Source organism: Condylura cristata, unplaced genomic scaffold, assembly GCF_000260355.1.
Source record: "Condylura cristata isolate star-nosed mole 26May11 unplaced genomic scaffold, ConCri1.0 scaffold00018, whole genome shotgun sequence".
Taxonomy (NCBI): domain Eukaryota; kingdom Metazoa; phylum Chordata; class Mammalia; order Eulipotyphla; family Talpidae; genus Condylura; species Condylura cristata.
Window position 1 is genome coordinate 37,433,308 of NW_004567119.1, and position 25,461 is coordinate 37,458,768.

At 37.1% G+C, this 25,461-nt stretch overlaps 1 protein-coding gene and 1 pseudogene across 1 annotated transcript in view; both read left to right on the plus strand.

Annotated features, from left to right (window-relative positions):
- Window positions 1-8,911, plus strand: part of KCNT2 (potassium channel, sodium activated subfamily T, member 2) — a 264,093-nt gene extending 255,182 nt beyond the window's left edge. Inside the window, exons 28-29 of the mRNA XM_012726778.1 lie at window positions 3,217-3,301; window positions 6,526-8,911. Of these exons, the coding sequence (XP_012582232.1) occupies window positions 3,217-3,301; window positions 6,526-6,637 (197 nt within the window). The 3' untranslated portion in view covers window positions 6,638-8,911. The remainder of the gene's footprint in view (window positions 1-3,216; window positions 3,302-6,525) is intronic.
- A 4,525-nt stretch (window positions 8,912-13,436) lies between these two features.
- LOC101633861 lies at window positions 13,437-14,658 on the plus strand (annotated as a pseudogene).
- The last annotated feature ends 10,803 nt before the right edge of the window (window positions 14,659-25,461 follow it).

Sequence of the window (25,461 nt, forward strand, 5' to 3'; positions counted from 1 at the left end):
GATGGTAGTATGAATTATCATTTTTCCCATGTTGCTTCTTTTATACAGTATATTCTGAAGAAAACATACTTATAGAATATAAAAGTAGTGTTTGGGTCTTTCCACATCTGCCTCATTGGCCATAGTGAGGATGCATCATAGTTTAATAACTGCCCTTTATGTCTTTTGTGATGACACATAGATTGTAATTAATTGGGTTATGTGTGTACATTTCTGTATTTTCCCTTACCTGTTTCAAGACTAACATTTTTTCAAAGCAAGGTTATTTTTTCAGCTAATATACCTAATATTTGTAGGAAAGAGTCTTTCTTAATGATTTGTTTCTTTGATACTATCAGTGTTGATGGTTATATTAGGGTCTTAAAGAGCCAGCATTTCCCCCTACAAATTAAGGAAATAACTGAAAAGTAAACATAAGGGATGACTGATAGAGATAAGATACCAGACTTAAAGCTAATGAAGCTAGATTATTGAAAGTGAATTGTTTCTACATTGGCCTTTCAAAACATTGCTTCCTAATTCTTAAAAACAATGTGAGAAAGAGAATGAACTGTAGACCTTTCCAACAAAGCAGCATAGCAAGAACAAGCAAGCCAGGTTTAACTTTGCAGTAAAATGAGAGCATGGCTTTGAGCTCAGCAGCTTCTTTTATCACAAGCAGACAGGTAAGTCAGTCCTCTCTGAGAAATCAGTGAGGGCTGCATGAGGAGAGTAAACCAGAAGCCATGAACTGTAACATCCGGATCATTGAAATGGAATCAGTGCACATTAGCAAAATATTTGCTCCACTTTCCAAAGTACATTGAAAAATTAAAATCCTTAAAATAATAAAACAGGGTATTAAGCATAAAAAAGTACATAATAGTTATATAAATTGAAATAGAGTTCTCAGTTATCTAAGCAGTTTGTATTCCTAACAGGGAATAAATGTCACATAGATTTTTATTTAATCCTAGAATGAAAAATGAGTATACAACATATTGTTAACAACCAAAGAGAAATGTTGGGTATTGACATTGACTAAATGTTAAATTTAGTTTTCTTATATTTTAACTCTTCAACATTGTCACTGTTTGTATAGGAAACCAGTATTGTCAGTGCTTACATGAAAAATTGAGTGCACTTCTCTGCAAATGAGATTATCTGGCTGATTTATTACATGTCAGAGTATTATCCTTTTCTTTCTGAAATCTTCTATCAATCCCTACTCCTTAATACAGAAATTGTAGAAACTCACAATGACAAAATTCTTCAAACAGCATATATAAATCAAGTTGCTTTCTATGTAGAAATATGATTGCTGGTAAAATATGATCTGAGTTGGAAATATATCTTATTTGGAGAAAAACTCATTACAAAATACTCTTTGGGATTCTTTGCTCCAGCCTCTTAAGTTAGCTTTCTAGCAACTGCTGTGAACAACAGATATAACAAATACGAAATATAGGATTTCCAGTTAAATTTCATGTAAGCAACAGATTTTTAGTAACTCACATGTGCTATCTGAGGGATATTTATACTAAAGAACATTAGTTTCCTTATTCTGAAATTCAGACTTTACCGAGCATTCTCAATTTTGCCAGGTACCCCATCCCTATGACCAAGATATAATTCCTGATGTCTAGTCAAAGATATGCAATCCTCTGTATTTCTATTTGACTATTAATTTGATAATCTTATGTTTATAGTAGTTTTACTGATAAATTTATCATGGATTAGTTTGTATCACAATTTATCTTTTTCATAAGATAAATATTTTAATTTATAAGCTTTACAATATGCTACACCTGCATATCAGCTTCAAATATAACAAGAAATACTGCCTTTCACATCAAGTGGCAGTTTTCTAATTAGATGAACACAGAGTAGACATTATTTTATGAAATAGTTTATTACTTCCACTAAAAATTTAATCATGGCAGCTAATTTAAAAAAACCTTTAACTTGGTCCCTCCCTGGTGGTGCAAAGGGTTAACGCACAGAACTGTGAGGCTGGCTATGGCTGCTTTGGTGCTAGTTAGGTTATCTAAGCAGTTTGTATTCCTAACAGGGAATAAATGTCACATAGGAGGTGACCCACATGGCGCAGCAGACCTCTCTTGTCTGGCCTGCTGCTCTCCTAGTATTGTACTCAGTCAATCTGCCTGTTCTGCTCCCCACTCTGTCTCTGGTGAATACTCTCACCACCCCTGTACCTTTGGCCTGTACCCCAGTTCTGTATGCATGAATAAACTTGACAGGTGAAAGATAAAAATCAAAACCTATTTTCTTTTTACAGTGGCCCATAAAGTGCCAAGTTGGTTGTCCAAACTTGAGCTTGCCGATTTCTTCAGAGTCAGTTAATAAAACTAAAAGAACAAAGCCACAGACCTCCTGGTGACCTAGGGGCTGATTCTCAGGATTTGCACTGCTAGAGTATGAGTTTGATCCCCCACCAAGGACCTATCCCATATATGGCACAGCAGACCTCTTCTACCTTACTTGCTGCTCCCTTTACCAGTGACTTTCAGTAAATCCTCCTATTCTGATCCCAATTCTACCTCTGGTGAGTCCTCTTATCCCCCACACTTGGCCTACACCCCAGTTATTCTGTCAAAGAGAGAATTTTTTGTTTAGCAAATACTGTTTTTAAAAGGATAAAAAGCAAACAATTCAGTAGTACACATTTTTTAAAACGTAGTTAAACTCTGTACAAAGGGATTATTTGCATTCTACAAAAACTAGTTATATCAGATACTATGTAGCAATGTCAGAAACAATTAGGGCATTCAGGTTTTTTAGATTGTGTTTCTGAGCACCATATCATTAGAGTACTTTTCATAAAATGATACATATAGTAGTCCTTTCTTGGATAATCATCTGTAACCACAATTTTTTATAATTTATAAGACATATAGGGCAAGTAAACATCTGATCTTGTCACTTCCTTAAGAAGCACACTTTTCCATTGTAAGGGTATGAGATAATGTTGATTGTTCTGAATAGAATGAGGTATTTCATTTTTATCATGTATTGAGATGAAAAAAAGTACCTGTCAGATATTTCTAATGACAGTAATTTGAAAATAGTTAAACATATGTGCACAATCATGCTGTGAGCAGAACTATAGCAAGTTTTCTTTGACAGGTATATAGTTTGAACATAAGGTACACTACAGTAAATTCTGTAATTTTGTGTGAATAATGTAACAAACTTGTCAATTTATTTTTCTTCCAGATGAAATGAATGATCATCAGAGTACCCTCTCCTACATCCTGATTAACCCATCTCCAGACACCAGACTGGAGCTGAACGATGTTGTGTGAGTTGATCTCACATATCACAGAAATTTATTTTTAAAAAACCAAAAGTTTATTTATCTGTATATGTAAAATTATAGACCCTTATTTATCTAGCCACATATATGCCTAGAGAACTAAATCTCTTTGTGTTCAACAAACAAATTTTACATTTTGCTGTGCACAATACAATGGAAAGCATTGTAAGATTGTTAAATGTACAAAGGAAGATATAAAGTGCATGAATTCTAAATATTGTGAGCTACTTCATATTTGGGGAAATAGGAGAAAATATATGGACAAATAAGAGAACAGTTCAAAGGGAAACTGAAAATGTCCAATATTATTTAGTTATAAATACCTCATAGTTCCTAAAAGTCAAAGTAAATAGGTCAAAATACTAGTAAACTATGATTCCTTAAAAAATTATTGTGCATGTAAAGTTGAACTAAGGTTGGTCTAAAAGTGTACAATAGACATAAGACTTTTCCCCTTATTTCGAATTGCTTATATTCTAATTGAAAAAAACTAAAATTGGAGATTTAAAAATGTAGTAGCAATATGTAATATGCTACTGAAAGCATACTACATACAGCATACTAAAGCATCAATTGAAGAGAACAGAGTTCTCTGCAAATTGAAGAAGGAATTGTTAGTGTGCTTACAAAGGATCTTGGAACTCAACATTGCAGAGCAGAGAAATGGATTGAGAAAATATACTACATGGTAACTGCATAATGTGCCTCTGTTCACAATATTACCTAGATCGCTTTGACCAGAGTGAAAGCTTTATATTTTTAGCATTTCTGTTGTTCAAAAGTTAAATATAATATTAAAAAATATATTAAACCTGCTTTTGAAGGACATTAGATGACAAAGTAAGGATTTTATCTGAATCTTTAGGTAAACCTAAGGTGGCACTCATATCTAAGCAAGATAGTAACAAGATTATAGAAAAGCAATATGATAGCTATTGCCATAAGCTAAGGAGCAAAATTCCTAATGAAAGGCGAGGCTTTTATAAAGTGATTAGAGACTTAGAGAAGTGAGAACATTGTGATGCAGACCATAAAATGTACCCATTCGATTGGTTGCATAGTAAAGTTAGGAATATGCCAAAAATTAGTTGCCTGCTTTTATATCTTTCCTATTGTGGAAGATTTTGACTTGAATAGAAAGGAGAGGAGCTTTTTTTAGAGTTTTAAAAAAGGTTTAGAATTGATTGGCAGCAAAGATTTACATGTTATGGTTGAGATAGGCCTGAAAATAGGAAAATCAGTTAGTAAACTGTTATACAGGTGTGAAGGAGCCAGGAATCTGTCATGGCATCAGATAGTGGATTGCAAAGGTAGGGTCCTATGTACATGACTTATCAAGGCACACATCTCTGTCACATGAAAAAAAAAAAAAATGCTGGTTCACTGTCAGAATAGAGAAGCACTTTTCCATGTGGGAAAGAAGAGTGGTGATTGATACAGTGTTCAATGAACGAAGTGTAAATATCTGGAGGACATGTAGTGAGAGAATACTGGTGCTTGAAAGTGAAATTAGTTCTATGTAAAAGAATTTTTTTTTTAATCTAGATGAATAAGGTTGAAAAGAATGAAGAGAGACATAAAACTGAAAAAGTGGGAAAACTAATATTAAAGTATTTAGGGGTGTTCAGCTTGAGGGCAGAGAAATGACTGTCTCAACAATTTCTTGGGACAATACATCAGCAGGAGTACACTAAGCCAAAATCAGTATGAAAAGATTTCTGCAGTTGTCCTAAAATAGAATTATTATTTCTATAATAATGTTCTGTTCTGCCATCTTATGATACTGGTTAGGTTATTGGAGCTTCAGGGAATCAGATGAATAATGATTTCAGCTGCTAGAGTTTTTGAGGCAGCTGCAAAAAATTATATCCTGTGGTTATTTGAATTTATAGAGGAAGTTAAGAGAATTTCCTTATCATGCACCTGGCTTTCAACTGCCTGCTTTGATGCCTACATGACTGCAGTAAAGCAAAATTGTTCTGATCCTATTTTGTCCATATGTATACATGTCTTCCTCCTTTTAAATGCATAAAAGAGACTGCTTTTATTAATTCTCCAAAATACACCTAAAAACTTATCCCTCATTTTTCAAATCACTTATAATTATATTAACTATATGGACTTTTTAAAAAAATGTATATTTGCTTTATTTGTATCTCAAAGTAAATTGTAAGATTTTTGATATGACATTACTTCCTGTGATTCTTTTTGATGGAATCGGAAAATATTGCTCACCATTGGAGCCCTTTAATATGTCTTTCTATCAAATAATTCTTCAAAATTCAAAATAATTCCCCAGACTTTTAAAATTCCAACTAAACTGTATATACTATAATCTATACAAATAAAAAAGATAAGACATTTTCTATCTTTTTAATACTTTTTTATGATTTAAACTAAAATATCAACTCAACTATTCTGGAAATACCTTTGTTGCTATTAAATGTAATATGGCAGTGAGATTATTAATATTAGGATACATCAGCAATGGAAACAGTGGTTAAGAAGTATACTTAATAAATGCCTTTTTATATTTATTACACTAAATTTGCCTTAAAAGCACACTAGTATACTATACAATACTAAAATTTATGTATTCAGTATACTATAAATATAAAATCTATTTTACATACTACTTTTCGTGATCTTAATGAGTAGCATATGAAAATACATTTAAGAATTTTTTTTTGTCAGACTTGTAGGCTTAACAGTGATTAGAACAGGGAAAAGAACCTTTGCAATTACATCAATAAATTTAACTGGAATATATTAATAGCTGTTAAGTGTTTTTAAGATATTCCTTTCAGAAGTTGGATCATAGATCCAAGGACACTAAGATTTTGCTTAATCAAAGAATATAAGTGGCAGTTTTTTAAATACCTTTTTTCATTTTCATTAAAGGATCTACTTTATGAACCTATTTCTCCAGCTTTTAAGAAAAAATATATTTTCATTAGTTTTCACTTTTAAATTAGTTTCTGTCCATTTTTGTACCTTCTAAAATTCATATAGAACTATGAAATGTTAATTTCATCAGTTCATGGAATAAGACATTCTGAGAATGTTGTGTTATATGTATGATATACAGAGATGTCATTTAGGTAAACTGAAAGCAGAGCAGATAAATTTGAAGTGATAATGTAAAATGTCAATATGAATTAGTTATGTCTTTACTATTATGCTTTCTTTTTTTAATTTTCTTCTTTTAGGTACTTAATACGACCAGATCCACTGGCATATCTTCCAAATAGTGAGCCCAGTCGAAAAAATAGCATCTGCAATGCCAGTGGGCAAGATTCTCGGGAGGAAACTCAGCTTTGATAAAATGAAGATAATATTTTTAATCCTTCAACTATCTTGCTTTAAACAACTCTAAACCTTAGGGGGGGGATGTTACTGGCTTGAAAAACTAGATTGGAAATATATTCAGTTCTTACATTTTAAAAAGTCTACTCTCTAATAAGTATAGATTATTATGAAATTTAATGGACAACTTATTGGAATGATTTTGAAAAGCTAAAACATGAAAGTTTGAATCGGATAGTTCATAGTCCACAATGTATGATGCCAATATTTTAAGTATTAAGGTATTATGGAAGTAAACTAAAAATCCAACTAGATTTGATGCATCACAATGGACACAGAAGATTGTTGTTCCTCTTAAAATTTAAAAGTCATACTCTGTTCTTTAAATTTCTGTTTTATAAAATAAAGCTCATCATAAATGTCTAGTCTTCTCTACACAGAGACTGACAGACTTGTGTAGTTGACTGTTGTGTACAATCATAGTTTGCATTAGACTATAAATCTTTTAGTCATTTTAAATTTTTTGTTGCCTCTTCCTGTGATACCATTTTAGAACTTGAGATGTTCACAGCATGTTTTACTATTTTGAAGAAACCAAAAGAAACAAAAACTTATCAAATAGCTGAAACTTTGGTAACTCTATGTCTGACACATATTGTATTCCAAGAAAAGTATACCAAAAATAAATATTTATTGTTCTCCTAAAAGAATACTTACATAGATAATACTTAAACCACATTTGCTTTCTTGAATTTAATCCACGGATGGAAACATTAACTCAATATACGATAATGATTTCCATTGTATTCTTAGACTTAAATATTTTCATACACTTATGCTTCACTAGAAAATTATTCTTAAATTCAAAAAATCAAAATTCCATACCATTTATAAAATACAAAGATATTGCAAAATGTCTTTATACCTTAGTATTAAAATAACTGTGCACTCACTAAATGGTAGTTTAGCACTTACTGATTTAATTTTGAAATCATTAGCTAGGTTTTGACAGTAAGTAAAAAGAATGTAATGAAGTTAGATTCCTTTTGCAATTTAAATTCAATAAAAATCATGCAGTTTGACACATATAAGTTGAATTTATGCCATTGCTTTTGTTGGTTTTGCTTTATCCCTGACACAAGAAGACTGAAAAGCACAAGACTATCATTTGCCAGGTAACTGAACTGTGTTGTTATTCCCATAGAGAGACTTTGGTATATTTTTCTTCTAATTTGATATTTTTCTTTATGCTTAATTTGACGGTGAGTTTTAGTTCAGCATAAAATAGGATATAAGAGAGATGTTTTATTCTTTTCACAAAGAAGTAGGTAAATTAGAAGGAAAACAAGATCTTGAAAAACATAAAAATGTCTAACATTCTCCCCAATAACTCTATGGAAATTAAAATGAAAAACAAAGTAGGAAATTAAAAATCATAGCCACTGTGTGTATTTTGCCTGGGGAATATGAAAAGCCTAATTTTTGTCTTTTAATATTTTATATTATCCTCACTTTAGAATAACAAGAACACCAAGAATTCCCCTAAAACAGAGAATACCTATCTGTCATTTGTTTTAATCAGACACAGGTAAAGTTTGTAATAAGCTACTTAAAATTGCAAGCATAACTTAAATCATTGATTGTTTGCATTGTATGTGTATATATGTTTAAAAATTACATGGAATATATTTGTCACGTGTACCTGTTCACATGTAAATTGTTTAAACTAAAAACAGAATTGAAGTAATATATGTAATGGAGTAGAATAATAACTTTTTCACATTTGGCATCAGTAGTTAAATATGATACTTCTTTGATTGCCATCACTTTGCTCCATTACAGCTATTTTTGGGAACAAATGTAAGATTTAACAAATCTTCTGTTTCCCCAGAAGAGCTCAAGTTTAGTATTTTTGCATCATGACAGTTGTTAAGACTTGGATTTTAAGCTAGGACATGACTATATTTCCTATAAAACTGAAAATTTTGTTTCATAAATTTTACAATAATTATTTTTGATTATAAATAGTAGCCCAAATTTAATATTTGACACAATTCATATTAGCTTGCTATAATAAAAATAGTTTGTTAGTCTTCTGTTATTTAAAGAATAAACATGCTTATAAAAGCCTTTTAACAAACTGTTGCCTTTATAAGATAATTATACTTGCACATAAAAATGAAACATAAAATCAACAATAGTCCCTGTTACCCTATGGGAATTGGTTTGGTTTATTGTCTATGTACCATTTTTGCTACAGTTATAATAAATTGCTTTAAAATAAATAATAAAATTATTTCTGATGATGAAAACTCTTGTTTTTTATTTGATTTTTGCCGAATTTGGTTTGAACATACTATACTTGAAAACTGTCCAATTCATTAGCCATCTTTGCATTTTAAAGCCAAAATAAATATGAAGGTGATGTCTTTGGAAAGAAAACCATAAGTAAACTGTTGTTAAATGACTTTCAAATAATAGATTCTGATAACTATCTAAAAGGAGAAGAGACAGGGAAGGTGGAGATGAGAAATTGAACAAAGGGAATGAAAGGAAAAGGGAACAAAGAGAAGAAATAGTATGTAGTGCCAGGAAAGAAAAGATTTTTTTTATGAAACAGAACAATATTACAAAACACTGATTAAAGGTTAGAAAAGCACTAATGATTAGAGAAAATATTATGTAATTTAAATGTAAAGATAGAATTTTGCTTCCAGCAAAATGGAGTGGACACAGTTCCATTATTCCTCCTTACGTAAGTACAGTAACCCTCCTAGATACTGTATATCCAACAAGCACAAGGATTCTCTGAAAAATAGATAACAGAAGAATTGGGGCTTGATGAACATGGTGGTGAACTCCCCAAGTTCCTTTTTTCCTTTGTATGTAAATTTCTCTATTTTGGAAAATATCAATGAGCACAGACAAAAAGCCCCAAGAGTAGTCTGTTCTCTTTTCTAAAGTCCTGACTTGCAGCCACTCAGACTCCTAGTGCTCTGTGGTATTGGATAGTTTGCTAGACAAAGGTGCCAGGAATTTGTGGGGGTCAGCAAATCCAGAAGCCAGCAGTTTCCATGGGCCATTGGTTTTGTAGCCAGTGAGTCCAATGACACACTTCCCCAATACGTCTTTACCTAGATTTCCAGTAAGTTCCATCAATCAAGCAACACTGTGTTGCTTTACTTCGCTGAGAGCCACAGCAGTGTCCGATCAGCAGATCCTGATTCCAGAACTGGTGTCTCTTTCTTGGGCATGTTATCTCAGTCTTAAAGATGATAATGCGTTTTTTTTCATAGCTGTATCCCTGTATAATTTTCAAGGTCTTTTTATTAACCCATCTCATTACCTTAAAGCTCTGCTTCAGTTAATAACTCTCTATTGTAAACTTTGTCAAAATCATTTTGTGGTTTCTTTCCAGAATGGACTCTGGTTGAGACGTGATGCACAAATGAACAGTTCTCATCTGATTAGATCTGAAGTAATGGTGCTGTCAAATTCCAAGGACTGAACTGAGGGACCCATTTAGGAAAATTCAACAAATTAAGTACACCAGATGGAACTTTTAAGACAGTCGTCATCATGTAGAACAGTAGGCCACTTTTATTTCACTGTATTTTCTGCTATTTTTTTAAAATTCTCTTCCAGTCCATTTTAATTATGTTAGTTCTAATTATGACAGTTCAATATAAGATTTTATGAAATGTTTCCAAAAAACAGTAACTAGGCTAACAAATATCTGTCCTATATTATTGTTCAATAGGTTATAGTTTATGTTTTATTTTATTACTAACATCTACAATTTTCCAGTGGAAACATGAAAATGATCTACCTTCTAAGTATATGTTATAGAATAAATCTTTAACAAGTTTCACTGTAATTTAGTTACATCCAATGAAATATATGCTGCTACACAGATTTATATTTTTTCATTATCTACCATATACAAAACCTGTTTCATTTCATGTAACATGAGGCTCCATAGCTTGTCATTTGAAAATACAAAGGCATCAAGAATGTAGCACCTTCAAAACTTTGCTTAGAGGTCTTCTCAGTGTATATGTAATTTTCATCACTTGCAGTTTCTATCTTCGATGGAACACTGAACATGGTTACCACCTGTGACAAAAATAGACCTTCCAGTTTCAGCATGTTCTTCTGTTAGAGACCTCATTAGAATGTGCTTTATGGTCCATAGGTACCAACATTCTGTTTGTGACCACTTAGGAATTCTCTAAGTTCAAGGTTTTCTTTATGATTCTCCTGTTCTCTTTCTAAGCTTTCCCTAGAGTCACCTTTTAATAGTCCATCACAACAATGTAGGATTTATCAAACACTTCTCTTAAAGCTCTCTAACTTCTAACTCATTATAGATACTGGGAAGTTCATTCCTGGTCAGGGAACTAGAACTGATAAAAGGGTGAAACCAAGGGGTGCAAGGGTCTCTAAATGTTAAGGAGAAAAAACTGTCATTTACACACAAAAGAGAACAGTTAGCTCTAGCATTCTCAAAAGTTTGAAAAATATAGAGAGAGGAGGAATAGGAGAGAGAAGAATTTCAAATAACAGATTCCCAATCAAACTCTGAAATCTTCCATCCCCTTATGGGCAAATGCCCATCTACAGGCCAGGCCCAGAGTTAGGTGGATGAAGCCTGAAAGCAAAGTTGCCAGGAGTCGAAGGCACCACCAGGCTAGAAGAGTAAGCAGCACCCAGTGGGCTCAGAAAGGACCCAGAATTCACAGTGTGCCTTCCAGTCTGGGTAAGTCACCATAAGGTCAATATGACAAGTGCCACTGTGTGTCAAGCACCAGCCTCCCTAAAGCACCGGAGCTGCAAAGTCCAGGAGCAGCCTGCCCATGAGCCTTCTGTTCCTCACACACTGGCCACCTCATATGTCAAGAATATTCAGATCCAAATATGGGAAAATACTACTATACATTCAATTGTCTTCTGAAATATGATAACTTAGTGTTGTGTATGTTTGTATTTTAATTAACATTTTTAGTTTGGTTGGGGCTTATTTTCAGAGTTTTTGGAATGTAACCCAATACAGAATTCATACATTGAAAACATGGGTTTGTTGGTTTGTATTTCTTTTTTTCCCAAAAAATTGTGAGGTCACCAAAGTCAGGATACCTGTCTATTTAAGCTCTGTGCTTCCACAAAAATGCCTCCTGCATATAGAACTGATTATATATTTGAAAGAATGAATCTCAATCAAGTATACGTGGAGTTAGATGTAAATCTGCTCTGAGTTCTAGGGAATAGTGATTCCTTTTCACTCAATTTTGTTTCAAGGGGTGAGGACTCACATTGAGGCCATTCCATTTTCCATTTATTTAGGTCTTCTTTAATTTCTTTTAGTAATGTCTTATAGTTGTTCACTGTACAAGTGTTCGCATATCTTTTGTTTCTTTATTCCCAACTATTTAATTCCATTTTTCAGTTAAGCTTAACTAAAAAATAATCTTGTTGTTTGCTCACCTGCTTTCTATGGCTGCTATTGCTACAAGAAACCTGTAGAAACAGAAAGAGTTGGCATATACCTTGTCTAAAAGCAGTCTCCCAAAGATATTCTCTGCTTACTGCAGAAATTATTTTCCATGAACATTTTGAGAAATTTAAATTTTGTCCGTAAAGTTACAATGAGCAATCATTGCAGAGTATAGTTCTAATCTTTTTATTTTGGGGTCAGTAGTCTCTGCAATTCTAGTAGTTTAGTTCAATTCTATTTAAATTTGTTCTGATTCAGAAGTCCTTAAATTGCTAACTCCTGACTGTTGAGATTTTTAAACTCTGAATGGGAAATTCTAGGACCTTCAGAAAATTGTGTTTTGATTCCAGACAAGTTGCAGAATTGGAATCCTGACATTTTTAGCATGTTAGCCTCTTGAAAGAGTGATAGTAACCACACCCTTTAGCCCCAAATCCACAGAATGCAGTGTGAAGAATGTCAAGTCATCTGAGAACAATGCTTTGTTAGGACTTCCTCTCAATTTCCATGTATCTTAGAGAAAAATTTTAAGTGTTTGCTGTTTCTCTGTTTTAGAAGTCATTTAACACATGGAAATCCAGATGGTAAAGAGGACCAAATTAACAAAAATCTCCTTCTAGCTTGTTATAGAGCTTGTTATTTACCCAGGTATTTGTATATTCTATGGGTCAGGAAAAAGGAACTAGCTTATCTATTGAATAATTGGAAATAAATTTCAGTAATTAATGCAAGTAACAGTATATAATTTCTTATTTAAAACCGTTATTTTATGAACAATTCACACAGTTTTCTGCAGCTAGACTTACTTGATCTCAAGGGGTGATGGATCAGCATTAGGTGTGAATTACAAAATAAAAGAAAAATGCTGAAGTACAAATTAAGTTGGGGCAAGTCTGAATTTTAGAATTGAAAGATTTGGCTGGAAAAGAAACTCAAAATTGCATATTTTGGAATATAATTTGGTTTAGTTTTGGAATTTCTTTGTTTATTGCACCATCTTGTGGCCAAATTTAAAATAGCTTCCACATGGCAAGTTTTCCAAGTTTTAATATAAAACTTCCTATGACTACCTTGTAATATTAAACTTATAGTCTACCTTTTAATTGATATAACTCTCATTTTAAAAACTCGTTTGTGGTTTTTTAAATTCAAAACTTTCATCATGTAAGTTATTGAGAAAGACCTTATTGTAATCTTAAAGCTAATAAACTAAATTATATTGAAGTAAAAGCTACATAGCATTATTATATGTAAGTATCATTTATAACCAAAAACATTTTCTTAAAAAATTATTTAGCTTCTTCTCCCAGAACACACCAAATGGCGGAATACGCCGGTGCCGTGGAAGGGCCGGGAGGGCCCTGGAATGGAGAGCCGGCAGCTTCTACAGATCCTTCTGCATCGGGCCCCGGGGCCTGGGCCGACACCTCTGCACTTGTGGAGGCAAGGCCGAGGACGAAGAGTGGATCCCAGTCACTAAGCTGGGCCGCCTGGTCAAGGACATGAAGATCAAATGGAGGAGATCTATCTCTTCTCCTTGCCCATCAAGGAATCTGAGATCATTGGCTTCTTCCAGGGGCCATTCCTCAAGGATGAAGTCCTGAAGATTATGCCCGTGCAGCAGCAGACCCGCGCCAGGCAGCGCACCAGGTTCGAGGCATTTGTGGCCATCAGGGACTACAGAGACACGTCGACCTGGGCATGAAGATCTCCGAGAAGGTAGCCACCGCTGTCCACGGGGCCATTATACTGACCAAAATCTTCGTCGTGCCTGTGTGCCGAGGCTCTTGGGGGAACAAGATCAGCAAGCCACACACTGCTCCTTGCGAGCTTCCCAGCCGCTGTGGCTCTCCCTCTGTGGTGCTGCGCCTCATCCCTGCGCCCAGGGTCACTGGCATCGTCACTGACCCCGTGCCAAAGAAGCTGCTGCTGATGGCAGGTATTGACAACTGCTACACCTCAGCCAGGGGCTGCACTGCCACCCTGGGCAACTTTGCCTGTTGGGGCGTGAGACCAGGATTTTGCCTCTTGTGCACAAAACAACACTTGATCGGAACTTAGGGTAAACATCTCGGTTGAGAATGCAGCACACCTGAATCCCTTCCCCCACTCTCCTTCCCTTCCCGCTTAGCAAGTTCTGGCGCCAAAGAGATGACGCTGGATCCCTCCCCTCAACCCCATTGGCTTTTAAGACATTAGACCATCAGACCACCCCACCCCCCTGTACCTTCTGTGCCGCCCTCAAGTATATATATATGACTGTTGTAAGAATAAAGCGCACTCGCACGTGTCTCCGTTTTTTGCGTTCTTCCTCGCGCTGTCCCTGGGGCTCTACCCCCTCGCCTTGCTGGTCAAGGCCCCCCGGATTTGCCAAGCCCATCTTCGACGCCATCTCCAAGAACTACCGCTGTCTCACCCCCTCACCTCTGGAAGGAGACCCTGTTTACCAAGTCTCCTCATCAGGGAATCATGGACCACCTGGTGAAGACCCACAGGAGTCTCCGTGCAAAAGACCCAGGCTCCAGCGTTGGCGACCACATAGTTTTGTACTAGGAAATAAAGTGGGCTATGCCTGTGGGGGAAAAAAATTATTTATTTATGCATACAGACTGGACAGAGGTACAGGGGTGGTGAAAGGATTCACCAGAAACAGATGGGGAGCAGAACAGACAGATCGACAAAGTACTCTGTTGAGGGAAGCGGTGGGTGAGACAGGAGAGGTCTGCTACATCACGTGGGTCACTTCTCCCTGGCCAGCTGTAGAACTCGCTGTAAAGTGGCTGCAGCTAGCTTCTCAGTGCTAAGCTTTAACCCACTTTACCACCAGGGAAGACCCTACAATCAAAAACATTTTCACTATGAACTTTTTAAATATAGAAAAATTTGAAGAAAGTATAGCCATTAAATTTTTTTAAAGTTTAAACCTTCAGGTCTGGATAAAATAAAGAATGCTATTTAGTTTATAGGAATCATGGGGTAAATATCAAAAATATAATAGGGAAATGACATAAAAAAAATTGTGTGTTCATGTTAATACGGCTGTGAAGGAGAACATTTCTGTGCTCTTAACATGATAATATCATGATAACATAAGTGCTTTGCTTTTTTGACACATCCCAGAAATTTTGATATCTTGTGATTTTATTTGAATTTAATTAAAAATATTTTAAAATTCCTTTTCAGACTTCTACCTTGGCCCCTATGTTATTGAGAAATATGGTAGTTGCCGGATGCTGGGGATTGCTAAGGTATGTTTTCACTGTTTTGTCTAGTTAAATTCTGTTAAAAATATCAGAATATAAAATATATATATAGATATATAGATATCAGAATAAATTGCCTATGATTCTATACTTAAATTTTGCTAAGGTAGGTTTTATGTTCCAGAATATGGTAAATTAGTGTATTGGTGAATGTTTCAGTTTCACTTGAAAGGTAGATGGAATTCGCTGTTTGGGGTTGGAAGAGGCCATAAATAGCAGTTAGGTCATGTTGTTGCTAGCTTATCAAGTTCATCTGTATTCTTACTGATTTTCTGCCTATTGTTCTTATCAATTACACCACAGAAGGTGCTATATTTTCCAGCTGTAACTGTGCCTTAGTCTATTTCCCTTATCAGTTATATAAATATTTATACATATAACATCTGTGTATATATTTATATAACTGAATATGTACGTTTTCATCTAACTGAAACTCCTGATAGAGAGTTCAAACCTATATAAGATTACCTGTCTGCTGGGGGTATTGCCACTTTTGCCATTTGCTGCTCTACATTTTGAGTGAATAAAATTCACTTGAGTGAATTTGAGTCAAGGAAATTCCCTATATAGAAGCAGCTTATTTTAAAAAACTGAATTAAAAATCTAGTTCTGCAGTTCCAGGTTTGTTTTTAAATTTTACAAGACAAACACAAAATGCAGTATTGTAAATGTGTCCCACACTAAAGTTAAATAATTATTGAAAGGTCTGTTTTGAATATCTTGGGGTTGTTTCGTCCTTAGTGCTATTATTAGGTATGAAGTAAATGTCTTCAATTTTAGACTCCTACACTTCTTTTACTAGAATAAGGGGCAACTTTTATTTAAATTGTTCTTTAAAAAAAATTAATGCACTGTGTAGATTGCCTTTTGGAATTTATAATGACCAAGATTACTGGAGCCAAAGAATACATGAAAATGCTTCATAGAAATGCTTCTTTCTGAATTTCTAAACACTCACAATCTGTTGATTTACCAAGTCATTAGGAAATCTTACTGCTGGGAAAATACAAATTGGGCATTTTACATGCCCATCGTGAAAAACTAGTTTGTGAGAGCTTCTGTTGGAGCTGGCTGTTAAGGAAAAAAATGTTTGTTGAACTCAACGTTAAGAGCTAGGAGAGTTCAAGACACAAACTGACTATAAATAAAAGACTACAGAGTACAAATAAGTTATTTTCCTGACATACAAACTATCCTGGATTACAAAGGGCAGGTGTCCATGGAAATAGGTTTCTAACCACGGGTGTCTGAATCTTGGTTTCTCCTGTGTCAAAACTTCCTTGAAGGGTGAGAAAGTCCCTTTGATTTATCCCAGGACAGAGTAGCCTGAGCAGATTATGTAACTGGGTCTCTTTGCAATGCCAACCTGGAAGAAGCCCTTGTGGCTGGGTGAAACCACCACAGTCCCATGGAAACAATGTAGAGACCTGAGAGTCCCCTGGCAACCTGGTTTCCAATGTCCAGTCAGCTTCTGACCCATCTTCTACCTTTTTCCTTTATTTTCTATGCTAATCACAAGAACAGGCACTCCCCTCCCCGCCATCATTTTTGTTCTGTTCTTTCTGTATTATCTTTAGGTCTTTGTTATGCAACAATAAAGTTTGAACAATTTTTGAAATCTAATCCTTTAGTAAGAAAATGGATTAAATTTATAAGTCATAATTTGGAAATGAAGTGTATCTATCTTTCTACATACTGCATCTTTTTCTGGCATTGAGACAAAGGTGCTCAACAAATTATATTTTGGGATAAAGTCTATAATTATTGTAAAATTCTAGAGCCAATAATATCAAGTAATCAAAGGCTAGCCAATCTCCAAGCATTTGATGTGACAGTATGGCCCTAAATTTGGTAAAATGTAGACTAGCTTATACCCATTATATCTCTTTTTATTAACTCTTCTGCAACTACCCTCACCATCTTGACATTTAGTTAAACATTGTATCCATTTTTCCTTTGCGAGTGAATAAAACGGATATCACAATCATTATTAAGTGCTTTCTTTTCAGGTTCTCTTACATAAGACAATTGACTTTTATAGTTTTCATTGTATTTCTTTTCACAAAAACAGTTTTTAAAAACACCAAGAAAGCTTTAGCATTATTGTACTGGTATTGGTGAACATATTTACACATAGATATTTTCTGTGTTCAAAGCATTTCCTTAACTCATTTCCCAAGTAGAATTACTATATCAATTTAAAATAAAATGTAAATATTCTAAATGCAAAGTTCTCTGAACAAGGATGACATGAACTTATTTTCTCAGGAATGAATGAGAGTACTTATTTCATCTACCTTGCAAACACTTCTGTCTAGATAGTCTTCAAGGGTTTGATACAAATCATTGGCCTCAATCCCTCTCCCTCCTTCTGCACTGGCTTTCTCTATTACCCCTCTGCAGTCATCATTATTCTTAGTCTGCCAATTTACCCCTTCTTGCCCGCAGAAGACCCACCTTTTCGCACTGGTTTTTTGTTTTGTTTTGTCCCATGAGTTTCTTCCCTGGCTCTTTCTCGCTCCTGCTTTTGCTGTATTGCTCCTACCTGCCACCAAGTGGCACACTTTTGTTTGCTCTTCCCGCACTTTGTCCCTCAGGGCCCTTTCCGTTTCCCCTATGCCCTCAATCATTTCTCTGGATTTCGATCGTGATCGACCCTCTCCATTAAGCGTTCTGATCCTTCCCTTCACCCCTTGCCCCTTTCATTCCTCACATGTACTATCTATTTCCCCCACCCTTTCTTGGGGGTCCTTGTGATTCTCCACTGTTTTCCACTCCTCACTTGCTCCCATTCCTTTCCTTTGCTGGGATCTTCTTACTCTGCCTTTTCCATTCCCTCCTGGCTGTTAGGTTATCCCTAAGTTTGGGTCTTTTCAGTTCCCTCAGGCTTGCTTGATGGAAGTTGCAGATGGAAGTTGCAGATTGACAACCTAAAAGTTGAAGGGGGAGTTAGCTGCAGGGGTGGAAGACAGAGGAACTTGTGGAGAAAAGAAAAGGACAGAAAGGAAAAGATCTTGCCACCTGATGGCAGGGAGGAGTTTTAGGAAGGGCGAGATGAAAGAAGGTGGTTGCAAGGAACAATTGCAGACACCCATTCTGACATCATCATGGGCAAGAGGCTGGTTTGTTTTGTCATTTGTGGTCCCTGCTAAGTAATCTTAAATTTTTGAATACAAATGGAAGTGTTTGGCTGTTTTAAAGGCTTCCTGAAATTTACCTTGACACTAATTTTAGAGAAGACATGGGGTATTTGCCTTCCTCTCAGTTTGACTCTCAGAAGGGTCTCACTGTAGCCTGACTGTGGGTGGACGGACCACCATGAGCTCATTCCAGGTTGTCCACCCCCACCCTCACCCTCACCCCCACCCCCACCTGCCAGCTGCACCATTGCTACTGCCCCTCTAGCCCACAGCAGTGCGCTCAGCGCCACAGTTCCACCACCAACATACTTGCTTCCTTGGAACTTGCAAAATCTATGCTGGTGGGAACCATTTTCAGAAGCCACAGGGAATGTACCATCTGTCCTTTGATCTGAGAGGACTTTCTTGGCCTAGAGAGGACAAGGTGAGCCAGAAGTGAAGGAGGGTGAGGACTTCTCTTTGTGGGTGGCTGATTCCTGAGGAAGTCCAATGGGAGGATCCAGTGAAAGAAATGCAGAAGTTGTGGGGCCCTTTGGAGTTAATATTTGGGCCTGGAGGAGCTTTGGGATCAACATGACCCCTCTGGTGTCCCATTGCTGAAGAGCATGTTCTGCTGGGATATTTACTCCTGGCTCCTTTGTGGAAAATTTACCGGACGTGTCTGAATTCACCATGTCTGGTGAATTTTCTGTTCCATTGATCTGTGTGTTTTTGTAGACTTATAGTTTTGGGAAAATATCAGAATCTTTTCTGGACCTGACATCCCCTCCTTCTTACCCTCTATCCCCTGATCTAGCAGGAGAGCAAAGCCATGTCACAGTCTCCTGGGAAGTACAGGTTCTGACCCATTGCGTTGTGTGGACCGCGGGGCTCTAAGATGATGCCTACCCTGGTCCTGGGACAACATTTTAAGTGTTGAGGTCACTTTCCTATCATGCAGTTGACGTTACCTTTCAGTATCCTGAAGGGGTAACTTTGATGCTTGGAAACTACCTTACATAAGGTGACTTTAAAACATCCTGTGTATAAAGTCCAGGCTTTCACTCACTTTGATTGACCAGGAACAACACAGCCAAATACAGTGGCTACCAGTCTTTACATCTTTAAAATAGCTCATTCATCATACTGAAAACATGATCGTCTCAGCATTATAAAATGAAAAACACCTTTTAAACATTGCAGGAAAGGCAGCTAAAATATCATCACTAATGGGGATTTAAATTTCTTACTGAAGAGTTACCTGAGAAAGGACACTTTTATAAGTTCTTTACATTTTTTTCTCTACAATTACCTGGTGTTAAGAAGAGTCCTGCAATTTCAGGAATTTAATAAGCATCTATGAATCATTCACCTGGGAACTGGATGTTTTTGTAGATAATCCACTTAATTTTTTCACCTTTTTAATGTGTTAAACTGATTTTAACTCCTCCCTTGAACCCTTGAAAATCCCTGTTTTGTGCTTTCTTTGAAGTAGAACTCTACAGAAAGGAGAATTGATGTTTATTAAGCAACTGCCTCTGATTACTTGATGCTGTGCATTCCATTCATTACACAAGTAATGTGATCTTTATTAATGACACTGCAGAAATATCATTCCTGCAGTATAGTGGGAGACCTGAAGTCCAAGAGAGAGCAGTAACACAGATAAGGTTGAACAGATGAGGACAAAGAGCCAGGTGATTTTTAAAAGATTTATTATATTTATTTATACATACAAGAACTGTGGGGGACCTAGACCAGGACCTTGCCTCCTATGCACAAAACAACACTTGATCAGAACTTAGGGTAAACATCCCGGTTGAGACAACAGCACACCGGAATCCCTTCCCCCACTCCCCCTCCCTTCCAGCTCAGCAAGTTCCGGCCTGGGCCTGAGACAGGTTTTATCTCTGGCTCCCGAGTTAAGGGTCCACTCCCTTAAGATGATGACGGGCTCCCTCCCCTCAACCTCATTTGGCCTTTGAGACATCAAACCATCAAGACCACCCCCCAACCCCCCCCCCACACACACACCCCCCCCCCCCCCTACTTTCTGTACCGCCCTCATGATCTATCTATCTCGGACTGTAACAAGAAACAAGAAAAAGAATAAAAGCTCTCCTCAGTGAAAGACTGTGTCGAGGAAAACTGTGGAGTTTTTCCTCTAGCTGTCCCTGGGGCTCTAACCTCTCCCCTTGCTGGTCAAGGCCCATCACAAAGAACTAGGGTGTAAGCCAGAGGTACAGGAATGAGAGGATTCACCAGAGAGAGTGGGGAGCAGAACAGGAAGATGTACTGAAATACACTGCTGAGAGGAGCTGTGAGAGAGACAGGGGAGGTCTGCTGCGTCATGTGGGTCAGCTCCCTGGCCTGGGATCAAACTCTTGTCACAGTGGCTGGCAATAATGATAGCACTGACACAATCCAGCACTACCAGGGAGAGCCAGCTATTTTTTTTTTTTTACTCCCAAATTTCTCTGTATTTTCTGCTGAACCAGAAGCCATAAAATTGAGGCTAAACTCTAAAGCAGCTTGGAGCTTTGGGGGTGGGGGAAGAGTGTGGAGCTGTGTGGGTGTCCCTCATCCATCTACAAAACAGCTTCTTGAACATTGAACATCCTCCTTCATAAAAAGGGAGCTTTGGGTTAAAACAAGTCTAAAAATATATTTTAAATATCATTACATTACATGAAGATGCCATTTTTATCCCATATGATTTGCTTAATAATTTTGGAATAGCTGTAATCCTGAACATCATTACTAGCAGGAAATTAAGCCATTGCAATTAAAAATAGCCTTTTCACTAATTATTCCCACATAGCAAGCTTAACTTCTATACTAACATACAAGAACTGGGGTATTACTAGAAGGAAATTAAGACAATGCAAATTAAAAATAGCCTTTTCACTAATTATTCCCACATAGCAAGCTTAACTTCTATACCTACTAGAAGAAAGTCTGGGAAATATAAAACAATTAATAAGAAAGGGATGCTTCAACAGTGCCTGCAATGTTGTATGCCATGAGATCCACCCACCTTAGGTGTTAATGTTTAGGTCTATCTCATCTCTATGATTAGAAAACATACTAGAGGCCCTCCTTGATGGCACAGCAGGTTAAAGCACAGCCCTGAGAAGTTAAAGCCACTTCCGCATGAGTCCGATCCCCGCCTGCCCCCGCCTGCCCCGGAGGTAACCACATGGCATGGCCTCTCCTGGCCCACCTGCTGCTCCCCTCAGCAGTGTACTTCGTTGATCTGCCTATTCTGCTCCCCACTCTGTCTCTGGTGAAACCTCTCGCCACCCCTGAGGCTCTGGCCTGTAGCCCAGTTCTGTATGCACAAATAAATAAATCTTTAAAAAAAAAAAAGAAAGAAAGAAAGAAAGAAAAGAAAACATACTAGAAGCAGTGACCAGTGTCCTCAAGATGCTGCTATTCACAATGATTTTTATGTTTGTGTTTTTCTCTTTATGACATTTCTCAATGAACTTGTGTTATTTTTGTAATTAGATTAGAAGAGTTTAAGATAGGTCTGTTAGACCATTATATAGTTTTAAAGTTTAGGTTCTTGTATGATACTCTTAGTAGCCCCCTTTTCAGTTTTGAAGAGAATGAATCCATGATCAGAAAATATATTGCTTATTTTTATCATTAAAATTAATTGAGTTCAAACATGGAGGTTCCCAGGAAATGGGGAGGTTCCAGGTTCCTTGCCCTATCCAAGGGAGGGTGGAGTTGAACAGGGAGGAGAAGAAGCTAGAGAGGAGACAAGGAGACTGGGGAAGGAAGGGAGAAGGATGGAGAGTCAGAAGGAGACCTGAAGGAAGTATGTGGAGCAGAGACACATGTGAAGAAAGCAGCACTTGCTTCTCAGCCTGGGATTAGTACCAGGGACTTGGGGGACATGGAAGGAGACACTTGTAACAGACATGGGTGAGAGACTCATGGGGAGATTAAACAGTGACAGTTTTTATCTTAATTGATTTTGTTCTTTTACTCCCAGATTTGTCTGGCTAGAATGTGCCTTAAACTTGTGGCAGCTTTCAGGCCTAGAAGCCCTGCTTTGGGCCAACCCTGTTTGGCTGGATATTTAGCCATGAGGGGATGGGTACCTTCTGGTGTTTGAGTTGAAAACTATTATTCCCCTTTTCTGTATTGCATGATAATTGTATTAAAGTTCCTTTCTATTGAAGGTCTTACAGACCAAAGTATGTTTTGTCTTGATGTGGTAGATGGCAGAACCAATTTAGAACAGGCAAGTTTGGAGTCTTAAGGGGTGTTCTTCCAGTTCTGTAACAGTCTCATTAAAAAATTTTTTTCTGGATTTTAAATAAATAGGTCTATTTCTTTATAACCCATATTCTTAAGTATATTATGACCAGCATTTTTATATCTTAGCATGTGCTGTGATCAATTCCTACCTACCTATCAAATAGCAGCCAGCACCAAAGAGCAACCTCAGCAAAATACATTTGTCTTGATTTAATTGGTGAACTGACCTTGCTGTGAATAAAAGTTAGAAGAGGTACACTCTGGAAATAATTTTGATTCTTTCCCAGAATACCACAAGAAAACTAAAATTGCAATAAAGTAAGTCACTTTTTTGATTCCTGGGTGCATATAAAAGTTGTTTACACTATACTGTAGTCTATTAAGTGTGCAATAGCATGTCTAAAACAATGCACACATTCTGATTAAATGTAAATGAAGCACGATGGAAATATATACTTTTGGGAAAATACTGCAGCCAGCTTTGCTTGAGGCAGGGTTGCCATACACCTTTAATTTATGAAAAGCATTATCTGAGAGGTGCGATAAAGCAAAGCACAACAGAACAAGGTGTGCCTCTGTGGGAGCCGCTGGAAGAAAGCAGTCAGGCAACATGGAGACAGAGATTCAAGATTTAATTTGGGCTTCAGAATACCAGCCAGCCGGGACCAACACCCTCTAGAGAGTGTAGCCCGAGCAATGAATGAATAAATGAATGAATGAATGAATGAATGAAATGAAAAGTATAAGATGATGAACTAGGTGAATTAATATTCAAAGAGTAAAACACAAGTGTGAGCAAGAAACAGGAAATGAGATGAAAGAACAGTTTATTAATTGAGGTTGAAATTCTTACAAGTTTTTTTATTTGCTTGTTTTTTGTTTTTGCCAGCTGGAGAACTGTAAGATGGAGATGGCCTGGGAAAGACTGGGGGCAGGTAACTTGAATCTGGGCTGTTACTGTCTGCATGCCTGGGAGATTCCTACCTTTGCATCTCCTAAAACCTGGGAACTGCCTGAATTCTGGGAATCAACTCTGCATGGCTGGCATACAGATAAGCATTGCTGATTGTCTCAGAAACAGGAAAGCAAAGTAGTTTCCCTACCCTATAAAAATGTACCTGAACTCCCCAGTGGACAAGACTCAATGACCTGGCTTGGGGGCAAACTCACCCAGGAGCACAATAAAGTTCTGACTTGTTAAAAAGTTGGCCTCACCGTCCATCCTTTAACTGTGCAGAGCCTACTGATCCTTTTGATGGAGGAAAAGAATAGAAAACCTGAAGGAGACATCACAAGGTTAAAAGCTGACTCATGCAAGGAGGTGGGGGTAGAAGGAACTAAAAGTGACCATTAACCCAGTCATAGAGATTCCTATATCAGACTGCTGTGGGGAATATTGGAAGCACAGACCTGAAGGTAAAGATACAGAGATTGGGCCCCTTGTAAGATTCCACATAGTTATCAAAATCAGCAGCAAACAGGCCACCCCACAGAGGGTGAACCCATGTCAAAGAGAAGAAGACTGTATGAGGCAGTCTCTGCATTAGCTCGGAGCAGCAGTCCTCTGCCCACCTATGAAGCAGGTGCTTTGCACCCACACTCTCCCTCTTCAGGGTAGCAGCCTTCTGCCTGCCTGTGACCCACACTTGTCATAGGGGCTTCTCTGCACCAACCTGCCTCAGCAGAGGCTCCCATAAGGCTGCCCACCTGCAGCCATGCAGGCCTCTTAGCAAGCCTGTCCCATTGGGGCAGCTCTTCCTGCCCGCTAGGGCCTATGCAAGTGTCCTTTACTTCTCTGTCCTTTTCCCTAATAAATCTGCTCTTTAAATATATCCAAGTCTCTTTCTCCTGGAAAAAGTTGCCTGGGAACTCACCCTGTGCCACTGAAAGGGGAGCTCTGGTGAAATCTTTCCCAGAGTGAACCCAAGGACCCCATACTAACTCCAAAAAACAACATCACTTTCAAGAACTTAGATGGGAAATAGATGAAAAACCAATCACCGGTGACCTTTGGAACTTCTCATGCACTTCGTTCTGATGCATTTTTGCATCAAAACCCTTGGAGAAGATAAACAGGAAGAATGAAATGTTCGCAAGAGTGATGTGAACTATGTACTGGAATTCTTTTCTGAGAAAAGAATAAATTCATATGTGTTCTGCAGAATGAATTTAAAACATTTATACTGCTTGGTATAGCAATTTTGGGGAAATAACCTAAGGAAATGCTTTGAAATACAGGTAAACACTTGTATGTGTATGTATATATTCACCAACACTTTCTTTATAGTAGCAAACGATCTGGACCAGTCTAAATAAAACCCGATGGAATGGGTGAATAAATTACAGTATGTATGTATATGAGTGTATATATATATATATATATATGTATATGCGTGTGTATATACATGTATATATAAACGAAATGCAGTAAATAGAGGGTGGATCATGTATGAAAGGGCAGAGGAATGATTAGGAATCCAGGGGGGACAGAAAGTGCCCTGAGGAACCAAGCACAGAAAACAAAAACAAAAACAAAAAAACCCCAGCAGATAGTGCACCTACCTATGAGGACAGATAATGAGGCCAGAGGGGACAGGAGAGGGGTTTGCTTGTGAGGGTGCTGGTGGGGGCTGGGGGGGGGGCAGGAACAAAGAAAGGAGTGAATCCCAACAACCATCCCCATATCATTGG